The following is a 15,000-nucleotide window of genomic DNA, read 5'->3' as shown; positions in this document are numbered from 1 at the left end:
GAGAGAGAGAGAAGGAAGAGAATGAAAAATAAATAAAAGAAAAAAACAAGAATAATGATGATAACAATAATAAAATAAGAGAGAGAGAGAGAGAGAGAGAGAGAGAGAGAGAGAGAGAGAGAGAGAGAGAGAGAGAGAGAGAGAGAGAGAGAGAGAGAAACGACGAGAAAAAAAAAACAATCAAGAAAAAAAAATAGCCTAACTGTTTACGTTTGGTTAGGTTAGGTAAGGTCAAGCTGAACTTATGAGACCAGCTTGACGTGACAAGATACATTTAAAATTACGATTAATTGACGAGGGTGAACTGTACCGTTAATAACAGACAGACTGAAGACGTAATAATTCAGTTTAAAAGGTCAAATTAATATCTCTTAATTACAGAAGTTTGCTAATTACTCTCTCTCTCTCTCTCTCTCTCTCTCTCTCTCTCTCTCTCTCTCTCTCTCGGTGTTTACAAGAAATCAGCTGTTTTTGTTACAGGGCAAGGCAAAAAGCTTAAACGCACCATAACATTGAATTTTTTTATTATTATTATTATTTTAAGAGGTTTTGCTTGCAGATTGAATAATAATTAGTGGAGAGAAGGATATATTGATTTAGCAATGTTAAGTGGTCGCGAGCAGTGGTTATATACGTGAATATTACTGTATTAAAGTGATTACAACAAATTTTGCGTTACCCTGTAGAGATGACGATGTCCCTTGGAGTTTCAAATCTTGGCTGAAACTCGTATTTGCGGATTTTCTTTGAATGATATACCGCTTGTAGATGAATCATGAGCACCACTGCCTGATGTGAGACTGGAGAAAGTATCAGGAATATTATTAATTTCAGTTGATCAAGCATATTATAAATCTTGCCACTGGATCATGTCGGCTAGGCTAGGCTAGGCTACCCTAGACGTGCCTTCTCAATTTTTAAAGTAACCTGATAGATTTTCACGTTTCTTTTAATAGTGTACACAGGGGAATAACTGACGCGTCTACACTATTAAATTCAGTGAAAAATATTCACTATTAACTTTATTACAAGTAGAAATATATACAGCCTTTCCCTTCCTTCCATCTAGCTACCCTCACGATCGCCCTGAACATCACCGCACACATTAATACACATTTCTTGATGATTTTGTTTACTATGATAATTCTGAAGGCATGTATGGATACGTCAACTCTTTCTTTACGTCCACCTGGAAGGAGAATGCAAAAGCTCAACAAATAAGTGAGAAATAGCGTAAAATTCAGTAACTTTTTCTCCGCTCAGGCAACCATGGTGGGCGTAAATAAGATTCAACACAATTTCTCTCTCTCTCTCTCTCTCTCTCTCTCTCTCTCTCTCTCTCTCTCTCTCTCTCTCTCTCCTGGATTCCTGTAGTTGCTTTTAAAGGTTGCTGAGACGTGACGCAATATTTCCAGTCTTCCAGATAATGTACCTCTGGAATCTTGAAAGCACCCTTGAAAATGCGTAAAGATTCTCCCTTAAATTTGTTGATGGAGTCTTGAAAGCACCCTGGAAAAAAAGAGAGAGAGAGAGAGAGAGAGAGAGAGAGAGAGAGAGAGAGAGAGAGAGAGAGAGAGAGAGAGAGAGAGAGGCTGTACATAAGCACCCTGGAAAATGAGAGAGAGAGAGAGAGAGAGAGAGAGAGAGAGAGAGAGAGAGAGAGAGAGAGAGAGAGAGAGAGAGAGAGAGAGAGAGAGAGAGAGAGACTGTACATAAACAATTATATCTTTCCACACACACACACACACACACACACACACACGTACGTTTCCCTAAGGGCATTCCATCAGTGTGACGTAATGGGATTAACTTAACTCATCCCCAAAACTCCCACAAACTGAGTAACTTCTTCCTCTTCTTTATCATCTAGTAAGTAGTTCCCCTGTGACACAAGTTAGGGAGGTGAAGAGAGAGAGAGAGGTGAGATGAAGTGAGAATATTCCTATGTATTTTCTGTCATAACATCTCATATCACCTTTTGTCTCCCCTGAACCTCTAAAAATATCAACATTTAGACAAGTTAGGGAGGTGAAGAGAGAGAGAGAGAGGTGAGATGAAGTGACATTATTCCTGTCTCTCTCGCAGCTTAAACTTTCAAAAATATTTATAATGAGAAATGTAGACAAGTTAGAGAGATGTAGAGAGAGAGAGGTGAGGTGAAATGAGATTATTGTTTTCTTTCTTGCCTAACACCTTTCTCTCTCTCCTTCTCTTGGCCTCTGCCTCCTCAAAAACAGCCTATATTAATGAACTGGTGATGGTACAGGCCTATAAAACCTTGTAACAACATTTCATCATAAAATCTGCCAATGCTGGTTGAATTATAATCAGTCATTCCTCATGCTAACCTTATTATTATTATTATTATTATTATTATTATTATTATTATTATTATTATCATGTGATGCAGAATATCATGGTGTTTTTGTTGCAAGAGTCCACGTAAATATAGATTGAGCCATCGTATTCATGTTTTTCATTGTGTGGTGTTGTAAATATACTTTATCTGTAAATAAAAAATGTATCCTATGACATTTGTTTATTTTATTATATGTGTGTTAGGTTAGGTTAGCATAGTCTATATACAAGCTCTTGGCAGTGCATATATATCACAGACACATTGTTAGTAAATCAATTTGAAGTAGAACCAATTGTTGTGTGTGTGTTAGGTTAGCCAATCACACCCTTATCTTTGAAATATTCCTTTGTATATGCTTATGTACCACAGCCAGATACACACTGATTAGGGAGGTGGACAGAATAGTGGTGAAAGACTGAATATACTGCTTGACTCTTGCATTGGGGAGGTGGACAGAATAGTGGTGAAAGACTGAATATACTGCTTGACTCTTGCATTGGGGAGGTGGACAGAATAGTGGTGAAACAGTGAATATACTGGTTGACTCTTGCATTGGGGAGGTGGACAGAATAGGAGATGAAGGAGTGAAGATATTGGTTAACTCGTTTTCTATGATTATATTGGAGTTTTCATTAATTTATGGTTTAATTGTGAGTGATAGGCTAACCCTTTCACTCTTTCAGTCTTCAGTATCATTATAAACAGTCTACTGTGTCTTTCATAACTTCTAATTAATTTTAAGGTTCGCTTATAAACTCAGTCCTCTCGTTTTCTATGCTTTTATTCGAGTTTCCGTCAATTTAAAGGTTTAATTATAAGTGATAGGCTATTTGGCGCGGGGAACCGACTCCCTCTCTCTCTCTCTCTCTCTTAACACCTCACAGTGCTTCAAGTGACATATTTTCATTTCTATTCGCTTATAAAGTCAATGTACCCTCGCATTTCCTGCCATATAATTAAAGTATCCGGTTGTACCCCATGGTGAGGGTCCGCTTGTTTCCACCTCCTTCACCGAGGGAGGGAGGCAGACTGCTCCAGGCGTTTTGGGATTTTTTTTTATTTATTTATTATTTTTTATTGTCTTCCTCAGTGTACCTGGGAAACACCGTGCAGTGCGGATGTGTGTGTGTCTCTTTTCATTTAAACACCAGGGAACGGGACCACAGAGGCACAGGAGGTCAATTAAGGTGAGTTTAGTAGTGACAGGTAGCAGAGGTCTGGCTTCAACCTACGACACTACCTGGAAAACACTGGAAATACCTGGAAAATACTTGATACTTAATAGCAAAAGGGGAGAAGAGAAGAGAAAATAATGCTATTTATCATGGAATAGAGGCGGACACACACACACACACACACACACACACACACACACACACACACACACACACATACGCATACATATATATATACACACACACAAACACACACACATACGCATACACACAGCTGAAATTAATCCAGAAAACAGAGAAATAACCTTCATAACAACCACAAATAATAAGGAAAGAGAGTTATCCAACCTTGTTTTCATCTGAGCCCCTCCCCAGCCCTCCCGCGGCCGCCATGATGGATTGCCAGAGTCTACCCTCGGTTCCAATATTTTTTCTATTTTCTTAACTTATATATTTAGGCTTTTTAACTAAGATTTTATGGTTTGTAAAAATATTTGGTGGTGTTTTGAGTGTTTTGCGTGCGAGTGTTAAGGGAAACATGTCGATTATGAGGTTGTTTCAGCGTAAATAAGTGTTGCTGTTTGCCGTTAAATTTTTCATACCGCCAAACATGATTTTTTATTTCAGCCGCTAGGCAAGATTTTATGGGCTCAAAAAATCGTTTATTGTCTTTTAAATATGTTATGATGCTTTTGAGTGAAATACGTGGACTTTTAGAGGGGTTTTAGACCCGTTGAACACTCAAAAAGTCGACATTTATAAATTATTTATTTATTTATTTCAGCTTCCGGTTAACTTCTGATTGTTTGTAAAAATAGTTTCGATTTTTTAAAGTGTATTGTGTTCATGAGAAATGAGATTTGTGGACTTTGGAGTGTTTTTTTTTATCGTGTTTGTTCGAACACTTTTTCATATAGTTATTTAAATATAGCTTTATTATCACTGAAGCTTGGAATATTTTTATATCTCCAGAATTAATTTAAAATTATGCCCTTTCATAATATGTAAAGCATTCCGGCCTAGCTCCATTTTTGCGAGGGGTCATTTTCAAAATCATTTGCGTAACGTAAATATGGCGGACGTGACGTCATCAGCCGCCTTCATCCGGGGACCGAGACCCTGGACCTTCCCACCTCCCAGTGCCCTTCCATCAGTATTTAGTGTTATTTCCTATATTTTCCAGCTGTTTTCATGCATAGAGAAGAATAGAAAGAGGAGGAAAGAAGGAGAAATGAAGAAGGAGGAGGAAGAAGAGGGAAGGGAAGGAGGAAGATGAGAAGGAAAAGAAGAAATATTAAGAAAAGATTTTCACTGAATTTCCAGCGTTTTAAAGGTAAGCAAATGTAGTAGTAGTAGCAGTAGTAGTAGTAGTGGTGGTGGTGGTGGTGGTGGTGGTGGTGATGTGGCAGCCTTGTAATATAAGATGAAGTGTTTTGAGTTAAATACGCAATTTTTTTTTCTAGGCATTTTGGAATAGAAGTGAGAGTTTTTGGTGTTTTGAAAGGGAATAGTCGTGCTTTCAGTGTTTTTTTTTAGTGAATTCACCGTTTCTGTGGTGTTTTAAAAAGGCAGGTGATGTTTTTTATTATTATTTTTTATTTTTTTGTGTTTTTTTTTAGATTTTGGTGTTTTTCAAGTTTGTTTGGGTAGAAATTGTTGTTTTTTCGCTGTCCTTGGGTAGCTGTGTGTCTCTTTTGGGGTGTTTTGAAAGGAAATTCAGTGTTATTTAAATGTTTTGGCTAGAAATGTGTTTTTTTTGGGTGTTTGGAAAGGAAATTAAGTGTTTTTAAGTGTTTTGGCTAGAAATGTGTGTTTTTTGGATGTTTTGAAAGGAAATTAAGTGTTTTTTAAGTGTTTTTTGGGTTTCTAGGTGTTTTTGGGAGTAAAATTGTGTTTCTAGGTGTTTCTGGTGTGTGTGTGTGTGTGTGTGTGTGTGTGTGTGTGTGTGTGTGTGTGTGTGTGTTGCCTTGTCTTTCGTTGTACAGATGCTTATGCAGTGTGTGTGTGTGTGTGTGTGTGTGTGTGTGTGTGTGTTGCCTTGTCTTTCGTTGTACATATGCTTATACAGTGTGTGTGTGTGTGTGTGTGTGTGTGTGTGTGTGTGTGTGTGTGTGTGTGTGTGTTTGTTGCCTTGTCTTTCGTTGTACAGATGCTTATGCAGTGTGTGTGTGTGTGTGTGTGTGTGTGTGTGTGTGTGTGTGTGTGTGTGTTGCCTTGTCTTTCGTTGTACATATGCTTATACAGTGTGTGTGTGTGTGTGTGTGTGTGTGTGTGTGTGTGTGTGTGTTGCCTTGTCTTTCGTTGTACAGATGCTTATGCAGTGTGTGTGTGTGTGTGTGTGTGTGTGTGTGTGTGTGTGTGTGTGTGTGTGTGTTGCCTTGAATTTCGTTGTACAGATGGTGATGCAGTGTGTGTGTGTGTGTGTGTGTGTGTGTGTGTGTGTGTGTGTGTGTGTGTGTTTGTTGCCTTGAATTTCGTTGTACAGATGCTTATGCAGTGTGTGTGTGTGTGTGTGTGTGTGTGTGTGTGTGTGTGTGTGTGTTGCCTTGTCTTTCGTTGTACAGATGCTTATGCAGTGTGTGTGTGTGTGTGTGTGTGTGTGTGTGTGTGTGTGTGTGTGTGTGTGTGTGTTGCCTTGTCTTTCGTTGTACATATGCTTATGCAGTGTGTGTGTGTGTGTGTGTGTGTGTGTGTTGAAAATGTACGTAAGATGATATATAAATCTTTCATTTACAACCACAAAATGGTGAGTAATGTGGAGAAGGAAGAAGAAAGGAAGATTATGAGGAAGAAGAGGAGGAAGAAGAGGAGGAATAGGATTTAAATGAAGGAAAATAACAGGGACAAAGTTTTAAATCATATTATTCGTTATTTCTTTCTTTATTCAGTATTTCCTTATTCCTTTCTTTATTTTCGTTTACTTCCTCCTCTTATCCCTTTTCTGCCAGAGGAGGAAGGGGAAGAAAGGAGGATGAGGGTGAGGAAGACGAGGAAGAGGAAGAGGATTAAATTTCTTTCATCTTTCTTAGACAGTCCTCAGGATGTCAACATTGTATAATGGTACAGTGTTGAGACAGGGACGGTCGCGTTATAATTCACTAATTGAGGTTACTTTTGATAAATAAACAACTAGTACGGAGTCTTTTAAGTATTTTACATTATCTTATACCGGAAAATATTAAGGAAAAGTGGCGTAAATAAGAAAAAAAAGGCAAAGATTAGAGATGTGGGATTTTATAACTTGTGGTATCTTAAAATACTAATATAAGATAAACCCTATGCAAAACGAATAATATAACCTTTATTAATCATCATAACCTAGAAAACCGATAAATATATATATAAAAACCAGTGTAATTAGTAAAAAACAAAAAAACTGTCCCTGGGAAGTGAGACGGCCCACAGAGTCGCGCCAAAAACGTGGATCTACAGGCCAGGCATCTTATGTTTAACCAGGTGTACAAGGTGCTGGCTTTCAAGGGCTCCTCCACACCTACAGACACACGCACACACCACCAGATACAGGAAGGTGAGTGCCTGAGATGGTGTTGAGTTAGATATAATACTTATTTACTTGAGAAATGGTGTTGCTTTGTTGATGGCGCCACACAACGCCAGTAAGATATTTCAGACCACTTAAATTGCTTCCCTGTGCAGCCAGTGACGCCTCTCCCTAGTTAAATGTGTGTGTGTGCGTGTGTGTGTATGTGTGAGTGCGTGTGTGTGTGTGTGTGTGTGCATAGTTACCAGATAAATGTAGTTTTAAGAGAATATTTTGTTTACACTTTAAAGAATCACTAAATTTTGTGACGCAGCCTTGGATGTGCCCCTGTGCTCCCCCCACGCCCCCCTCGCCGCCCTTGGCAGTGTGGGAACCTCAGTACAGGCCAAAGTGCCAAGTAAACACCTAACCTAACCTAACCTAACGTAAGAGAGAGAGAGAGAGAGATAGAGAGGTCACTGTTATCATTATTTTCATTATTACACACAATTTAAGGGTTGACCTGGCCCCTCCCTTCACCAGGCCACCCCCCTTACACTCTCTGTTCAGGTGACCTAATGTGACCTAGCCTTGACACCTGCACCTCCACGTGTCAGCTGGGCACTTGTACACTCCACAGTTCTAGGTGAAGACACTGTTGGGTCACTGTTGGGTCACTGTGGGTCACTGTGGGTCACTGTTGGTCACGGTGGGTCAATGTGGGTCACTGTGGGTCACTGTTGGGTCATAGGTCACTTGTCCTTCATGCATAAAAGGTGTCTTGTTTATGTTTGTGTCAGGTCGCAGTGTGGTGGCCCTGTGTGACCCTTGTACTAGAGGTCATGGTGACTGGTTGGGGTCATCAGTTTTTATGTGGTTGTTGTTGTTGTTGTTGTTTTCTTATTTTTTGATCATATTTATTTACTTATTTATTTATTTATTTATTTATGTACTGTGCTTGGAATGTAATGAACCTACTACTACTACTACTACTACTACTACTACTACTACTACTACTACTACTACTACTACCACCACCACACCACCATAACCACACAACAGTCCAATAGCACTTTCTCCTCCTCACCACCTGTTCTCTCACCTGCAGAATTAATTGATGAGCTACAGAACTACACCATCGTTCAGGTGGCAGCCGGAGACCAGCACTCTCTTGCTCTCACCTCCTGGGGCCTGGTGAGAGAGAGAGAGAGAGAGAGAGAGAGAGAGAGAGAGAGAGAGAGAGAGAGAGCCTGTGATGTGTGTGTGTGTGTGTGTGTGTGTGAAAGAGAGAGTAGAAATAATTTTGTTATTTTAGTAGCTGTAAGAGAGAGAGAGAGAGAGAGAGAGAGCAATACATTTTTCATTTTTCTCTTGTTATCAATATATATACAGTAAAATCCCTCTTATCTGGCATCAACGGGACCGCCGACATGTCAGATACTTGAATATTGCCGGATACTTGAATAGAAGTGAAATTATGTCCACAATGACCAGCATCTTACACACTCACGCATCTTACCATAACAGAGATCAGCTGATCTTAATCAGCAGCTGATCTGATCAGCTGCTTAAGTGTAAGCACAACACACTCTCTTTGTACAACTTGAGGCATGATGAAGGCGTCAGGTCATAAACAGTGCACACGCGGGACTGAGTCACTCGGTAAACACAGTGCAGCGGGCCGCGGGTGGCGCCAAGCAGTGCGCTCTGGTGGCCAGGGGACACACTATGCCTTGCGCGGGAATTTTAATAGATTTTGTGAGTACACATTGATTTTTTATTGATTTTAAGGCTCAGGGAAAAATGTGCCGGATACTTGAAGCTGCCGGATACTGGAATGCCGGATGAGAGGGATTTTACTGTATATTCAAATTATTTCTCCTAGACAGGTTAGGTTCTCTCCCTCTCCCTCTCTCTCCAATCTCCCCTCTCACTCTCTCTCTCTCTCTTTAAAGGTATATTATATCTTAAGTTAAGTTGGGTTTTGTTAGATTAGGTCTTAGTTCTCTCTCTCTCTCTCTCTCTCTCTCTCTCTCTCTCTCTCTCTCTCTCTCTCTCTCTCTCTCTCTCTCTCTCTCTCTCTCTCTCTCTCTCTCTCTCTCTCTCTCTCTCTCTCTCTCTCTCTCTCTCTCTCTCCCTCCCTCCCACCTCTCCCTCTCTCCTCAGATCTACGCACGGGGTGACAGTGGGTACGGTCAGCTTGGCGTCAACTCCTGCAACAGTCACACCGCCACACGCAAGCTTGTCAAGAGTCTGGCCAGGAAGGTGACAGTGCAGCTGGCCTGTGGCGCCAACCACACCCTTGCCTTGACTGCTGGTGGGTGTCTGTATGTATGTATGTCTGTGTCTATGTGTCTGTATATATGTGTGTGTGTGTGTGTGTGTGTGTGTTATCATCATTATTTATTTATTTTTTGCTTTTGTGTGTTTCAGATGGTGACAAAATACCTTCGGCCAGTTGGCACTTAGACACCGACAGGGGCCCCAGAAGGATCCTGCCCTGGTGACCTCCTTGGCTGGCACCCTCTTAGTCCTGCTGGCCGCTGCGGGTCACCACTCTGCTGCCGTGACCCAGGCCGGCTACCTGCTGTTGTGGGGGTCAAACAAGCAGGGTCAACTGGGCTATACTCCCAAGGGTGATCCTCTTGTTAGGTGTGTGTGTGTGTGTGTGTGTGTGTGTTTGGGTAGTGGGAGGAAGAGGAAGAGGAAGAAAAGTAGTAATAGTAGTAGTAGTAGTAGTAGTAGTAGTAGTAGTGTACATAAAGTATATTCTTTTATTTATAATCAAGAAAAACAAACTGAATAATGATAATAATAATAATAATGATGATGAATAATTCTAAACAAACATGAATTAAATTATATAAGCCTAAAACTAACCAATGTGTGTGTGTGTGTGTGTGTGTGTTTTTGTCAAGTATTTCTGTTCCTTCCTTCATTTGTTCTATTTTGTCCTTGTTCTTGTTGTCATTTTTCTTCTTCACTGTTTAGATGTTGAGCAGGTGATGTGTTGCAGCTCCCTGGCTCGTCGAAAACCTGAACATTTCAATTTCCAAGCCACTGTGTGACCTGCAGCACCTCACTGCTTCACCCTTAGGAAGAACACACAGCCTTCCGTGCCCCCATCACCTTAAAATATAGCCCATTACAGTAGGAGGAGTTGTGTCACAGCTTAACTAGTGCACTAAGGCAGTTAGGCTGGAGTTTCTGGGATTTTCAGGGTCTGTGCAAATGTCACCCTCTTTTTCATCAGCTTTATAATAAATTCTGTGTGTGCCATCCTGTGCAAATCTATTTTTCACCAGCTTTATGAGAAGGGATTTGGTTGCCAGTCCGTGCTCCTGTAGCCACCCTTGGATGGTTCATTCTGAGACCTTACACGCCTAACACAACTTCCTTTCACTCTTGAGGTCACCAGTTGTTAGTTGGGTGGTTCCCTCGGCCTCCCAGACTGGTTTTGTCCGAGGTGTGGTGTTGAGTGGGTGCCAGACAGTGAATGGTGTTTTCGTCACCCCTGTTTGGCTTGAAGTGTGTTTTGCTGGCATTTTCAGCCTCTTGTGCCAAAATTGTAGTCTTTTTTTCATTGGTGAGGTTGTCTGGAGTAGTGTAGATACTGAGCAGATAGATGGGAAGGCTAGGAAAGGAGAGAGGATGACTAGGGTGTTGTGGAATGGTTGGGATGTAGTGGAGATGTTGGGCTGAAGTGTATTTGGTAGCTAACCTTATCTAACCTAACCTAACCTAACCTAACGTCACTATTCCTCAGCTGTGGACCTCTGGGTATGGACGCTGTGGGCAGCTTGGTCACGGCACGACAGATAACTGCCCCATTCCTTGCACTGTGCTTGACCTGTGTGGCTCAAAGGTCGGCCAGGTCGCCTGCGGGAGAGGTCATACCCTGGTCTACATCCCCTCGCAGGTAAGAGCGAGAGAGAGAGAGAGAGAGAGAGAGGGAAAGGGAGACCTAATTTAACCTGACCTGACTTGACCTCTCTCCCACAGGGCCACGTGTATGCATTTGACCAGGGGCTCTCAGGGCAGCCGGGCACCAAGACTCCACACAGCAGGGAATTACCTCAAGTGGTAGTGTGCCCATGGGTGTCCCCAGGGGGTGCCAGCGGAGGACAGCCCCAGTGTGTGTTTGAGGCAGGTGAGGTAGTGGTGGTGGTAGTGGAGGAGATGGAGGTGGAGGAAGATGATTTGAATAGGAGAAGGAGGAGGAACAGTGGGATTTGTAGGAGGAAGAGGAGGAGTAGGAAGAGTGTTTGGAGGAGGAGGAGGAGGAGGAAGAATGTTTGATTATGAGGAGGAGGAGGAAGAAAAAAGATAATCTATTTATATAACTTAGCAAAAGAAGAAGATAATTCACAACAATTCTCTCTCTCTCTCTCTCTCTCTCTCTCTCTCTCTCTCTCTCTCTCTCTCTCTCTCTCTCTCTCTCTCTCTCTCTCTCTCTCTCTCTCTCTCTCTCTCTCTCTCTCCCAGATCTTCGCTGGGGGTGACGTCAGCATGGCCACTGTCAGCAGGGAGAGTGGGGGTGCTGAGGACTTTTGCAGCCCTCCCCTACCCCGACCAAATGCCCTCTCTCTCACAATTCAAGAACATATGATTAAGAAACTTCTGTCAATTGAGGAAGAAGACATGATTGATGACGATTTGTTTACGTAAGTGTGTGTGTGTGTGTGTGTGTGTGTGTGTGTGTGTGTGTGTGTGTGTGTGTGTGTGTGTTATGGTATATTTTGTGTGTGTTTGGGAGTATGTTGTGTGTTTTGGTATGATTTGGGTGTGTGTGTGTGTGTGTGTGTGTGTGTGTTTCTGTGTGTATTTGTGTGTTTGATTGTGTTATATAATTTATTTTTGATGTTTTCAGCGACAGAATGTTGTATTTTTTGTGTTTGTTTACATTTGTGTCATATCAATCTATTTACAAACAAACAAACAAACGAACGAACAATATTACCATCCCCACGTTTGTTTACACTCATTCACTCACCCACTTCCAAACACAGGTACACAGAGACAGTGTTTGCCTCAGTGTGCGCTTGGAACAGCTCCCTCACGCTTGCTGGCTTGCACAAACACAAACACACACACGGGCTGGACTACCGTTTGGCTGAGGACTGTGTGGCTCAGATTGGCCGGATTGCAAGGGAGACCATCCAGGAAGTGGCGAGTGCGTGCGTTTGTGTGCGTTTCACTGCATTTTACTGAAGGTTTCCCAGGACAAAACAGGACAAACCGACCTGCTGGCATTTCACACGCAGAATCTCACAAGCGTCCACTGATCCATTACCGAGCTAATCCAAACGTATCCAAACGTCCACAGGTTCGTACTGGCATTCAAAACGTGGCCAAGAGTCTTCCTTCGCATCCCCCCAGCCAGGACGCCTTACGCTGTTATGTCCTTCCCCTGTACAAGGACTTCACTGACCCTAAACAAACGGCCAAACTCCAAACGCCGTATGCTGAGGGAGTGTTGAAGCTTGGCAAGGAGATGGCGGAGGTGTTCAGTGAGTTGGATTGTTTGTGTGTATGTGTGTGTGTGTGTGTGTGTTTGGGAGTGTTTGAGTGTGTTTTGGGAGTGTTTGGGGGTGTTTTGGTTGTGTTTTGGGTGTGTTTGGGGTGTTTGAGTGTGTTTAGGGGTGTTTTAAATGTGTTTTGGGGTGTTTTAAATGTGTTTTGGTGTTTTTTCTTTGTTTTTCTATTGATTTGTGTGTTTTAAGTATATTTTTGGAGGAGAAAAATTAATTCTCTCTCTCTCTCTCTCTCTCTCTCTCTCTCTCTCTCTCTCTCTCTCTCTCTCTCTCTCTCTCTCTCTCTCTCTCTCTCTCTCTCTCTCTCTCTCTCTCTCTCTCTCTCTCTCTCTCTCTCTCTCCTGGCTTGCCTCTCTTCCCAGGGACTTTACAGTAAGGCTGGTTACTGTGTACACGAATGTGGTGGTACAAATACTGAATTCACCTCACCAGTCTAGCTCTGAGGTAAGAGAGAGAGAGAGAGAGAGAGAGAGAGAGAGAGAGAGAGAGAGAGAGTTGGTTTGTAAGAGTGTGCATTGAGTGTGTGTGTGTGTTTTGAGTGTAAGAGAGAGAGAGAGAGAAGTATAATTGTCTGTGTACTACTACTACTACTACTGCTGCTACTACTACCACTGCTACTACTACTACTACTACTACTACTACTACTACTATTACTACTACTACTACCATTCTCTTCCTCATTCTCTTTCTCTTCTTCCTCCTCCTCCTCCTCCTCCTCCTCCTCCTCCTCCTCCTCCTCCTCCTCCTCCTCCTCCTCCTCCTCCTCCTCCTCTTCTTCTTATACTACTACTACAACAACAACTATTACAACAATTCTTATCTGCAACAACACCACCACATCACTTACAAGCACTCAGACCACCACCACTACCACAACCAGATCTTAACCAAACCTAACCTAACCTACCCACACCACACAGAGACCAGCGTGCCCTTGTGTCTTCCCTGCGGCTGTTGTCCCTGGTCCACGGTCTGAACTTCCAAGCCGGCTGCCGAGTGGGGCGGTTGAACTACGACGACTTTTACATCCCAGAAATTGCAGAGAAAATTGATATTAGGAATGATTACTTGAACTGGATGAACAGCAGGCTTCACCCGATGTCCAGGAGGGAGGTGGGTGTGTGTGTGTGGGGGTGTGGGGGTGTTTGAAGGTGGCTGAGTGATTTTGGGGTGTTTGGGTGTGTTTTGGGGTGTTTAGATGTGTTTTGGTGTGTTTTTGGGGTGTCTGAGTGTGTTTTGGGGTGTTTGGGAGGTGGGTGACCATGTTTGGGGGTGTTTGTGTGTGTATTGGGGGTGTTTGTGAATGGGTGACTGTGTTTGGGGAGCTTTCAATGTTGAACGCTTAAAAACATCCTTTAAAATTGATAATTCCTTTAATTTTAACTGACAAACCCTTAGAAACACCCTTTAAAAATTGAAAACCCTTTATTTATTCTCTTAAGCCCTTAAAAATACCCTTTAAAAGACAGCAAACCTTTAAATAGCCTCATAAACCCTTAAAATCACCCTTCTACCTTTTATTTACCCCCTTAAACCCTTAAATACACCCTTTAACTCTTCATTTACCCCTTCAACCTTTAAAAACAACTTTAACTAATCCAATCCTTTACATTACAGAGTCCAATCCTGTTCTGTGAGTATCCATTCTTGTTCGACCCTCAGGCCAAGACGCTGCTGCTCAGGTGTGACGCCACTCGGCAGGTGAGAACCAGGTGCAGGACTAATTAGGTTTGGTTTACATATGTTTATTTGTTTATTTGTATATATATATATATATTTTTTTTTTTTTTTTTTTGTGTGTGTGTGTTTTTCAAGGATTCGTCAGCATTGTAGAACAGCAGAGGAGGTTGTCTTCATTCACCCAGTCCTCTCCTCCCCACCTCCTCTACTGTCTGTTTTCACCCAGTCCTACCCTCCCCACCTCCTCTGCTGTCTTGATTCACCCAGTCCTACCCTCCCCACCTCCTCTGCTGTCTTGATTCACCCAGTCCTCTCCTCCCCACCTCCTCTACTGTCTGTTTTCACCCAGTCCTACCCTCCCCACCTCCTCTGCTGTCTTTATTCACCCAGTCCTCTCCTCCCCACCTCCTCTACTGTCTGTTTTCACCCAGTCCTCCCCTTCCCACCTCCTCTACTGTCTGTTTTCACCCAGTCCTCCCCTTCCCACCTCCTCTACTGTCTGTTTTCACCCAGTCCTCCCACACGACACCGCAGGAATGTAAATAAACACACCGTTCACACTAATATCCTTCCGTTTATTGATTTCTGTCGGTGTTTCCAGGGCGAATGTTTCCCAGACCACCCGGTCATACGCACGTTCTGGGAAGTATTTCAAACTCTCCCTGGAGCAGAAGAAGTGGTTTTTGAAGTTCCTGACGGGCACTGACAGGGTTCCTATTCTGGGCATGAATGAAGGTAGGTGAGAGACAGAGAGAGAGAGAGAGGGGCTGA

The 15,000-nt window shown here is 42.5% G+C and overlaps 1 protein-coding gene and 1 long non-coding RNA gene across 15 annotated transcripts in view; one reads left to right on the top strand and one right to left on the bottom strand.

Moving 5' to 3' along the window:
• Positions 1-2,853: 2,853 nt before the first annotated feature.
• On the top strand, positions 2,854-14,961 carry LOC135107557 (probable E3 ubiquitin-protein ligase HERC4). Of its 14 annotated transcripts, XR_010271849.1 has the most exons (12): positions 4,588-4,867; positions 6,483-7,063; positions 8,124-8,209; positions 9,182-9,332; positions 9,449-9,667; positions 11,501-11,679; positions 12,025-12,202; positions 12,342-12,525; positions 12,912-12,993; positions 13,470-13,662; positions 14,167-14,250; positions 14,831-14,961. XR_010271849.1 is itself a non-coding variant. In XM_064017567.1 (11 exons), the coding sequence occupies exons 2-6, from the start codon at positions 4,807-4,809 to the stop codon at positions 9,520-9,522; spliced, it is 504 nt and encodes a 167-aa protein (XP_063873637.1). In that variant the 5' UTR covers positions 2,854-3,546; positions 4,718-4,806; the 3' UTR covers positions 9,523-9,667; positions 11,501-11,679; positions 12,025-12,525; positions 12,912-12,993; positions 13,470-13,662; positions 14,167-14,228. The 14 variants fall into 14 exon arrangements, 6 of the variants coding, with proteins under 6 accessions (XP_063873637.1, XP_063873652.1, XP_063873662.1 ...); XM_064017567.1 differs by lacking the exons at positions 6,483-7,063; positions 14,831-14,961 and adding exons at positions 2,854-3,546; positions 8,642-8,773 and having other exon boundaries at positions 4,718-4,867; positions 12,025-12,525; positions 14,167-14,228; XM_064017574.1 differs by lacking the exon at positions 14,831-14,961 and having other exon boundaries at positions 4,566-4,867; positions 12,025-12,188; positions 14,167-14,228.
• LOC135107634 (uncharacterized) overlaps positions 14,784-15,000 on the bottom strand; it is a 12,955-nt gene continuing 12,738 nt past the window's right edge. The window contains exon 2 of the long non-coding RNA XR_010271870.1: positions 14,784-15,000. This exon is cut by the window's right edge and continues 1,369 nt beyond it. This is a non-coding gene — a long non-coding RNA (uncharacterized LOC135107634).

This window comes from Scylla paramamosain, chromosome 2 (genome assembly GCF_035594125.1).
Source record: "Scylla paramamosain isolate STU-SP2022 chromosome 2, ASM3559412v1, whole genome shotgun sequence".
Lineage (NCBI taxonomy): Eukaryota > Metazoa > Arthropoda > Malacostraca > Decapoda > Portunidae > Scylla > Scylla paramamosain.
Note: the sequence above shows the minus strand (reverse complement) of the source record. Positions and strands in the feature narration are given on the sequence as shown.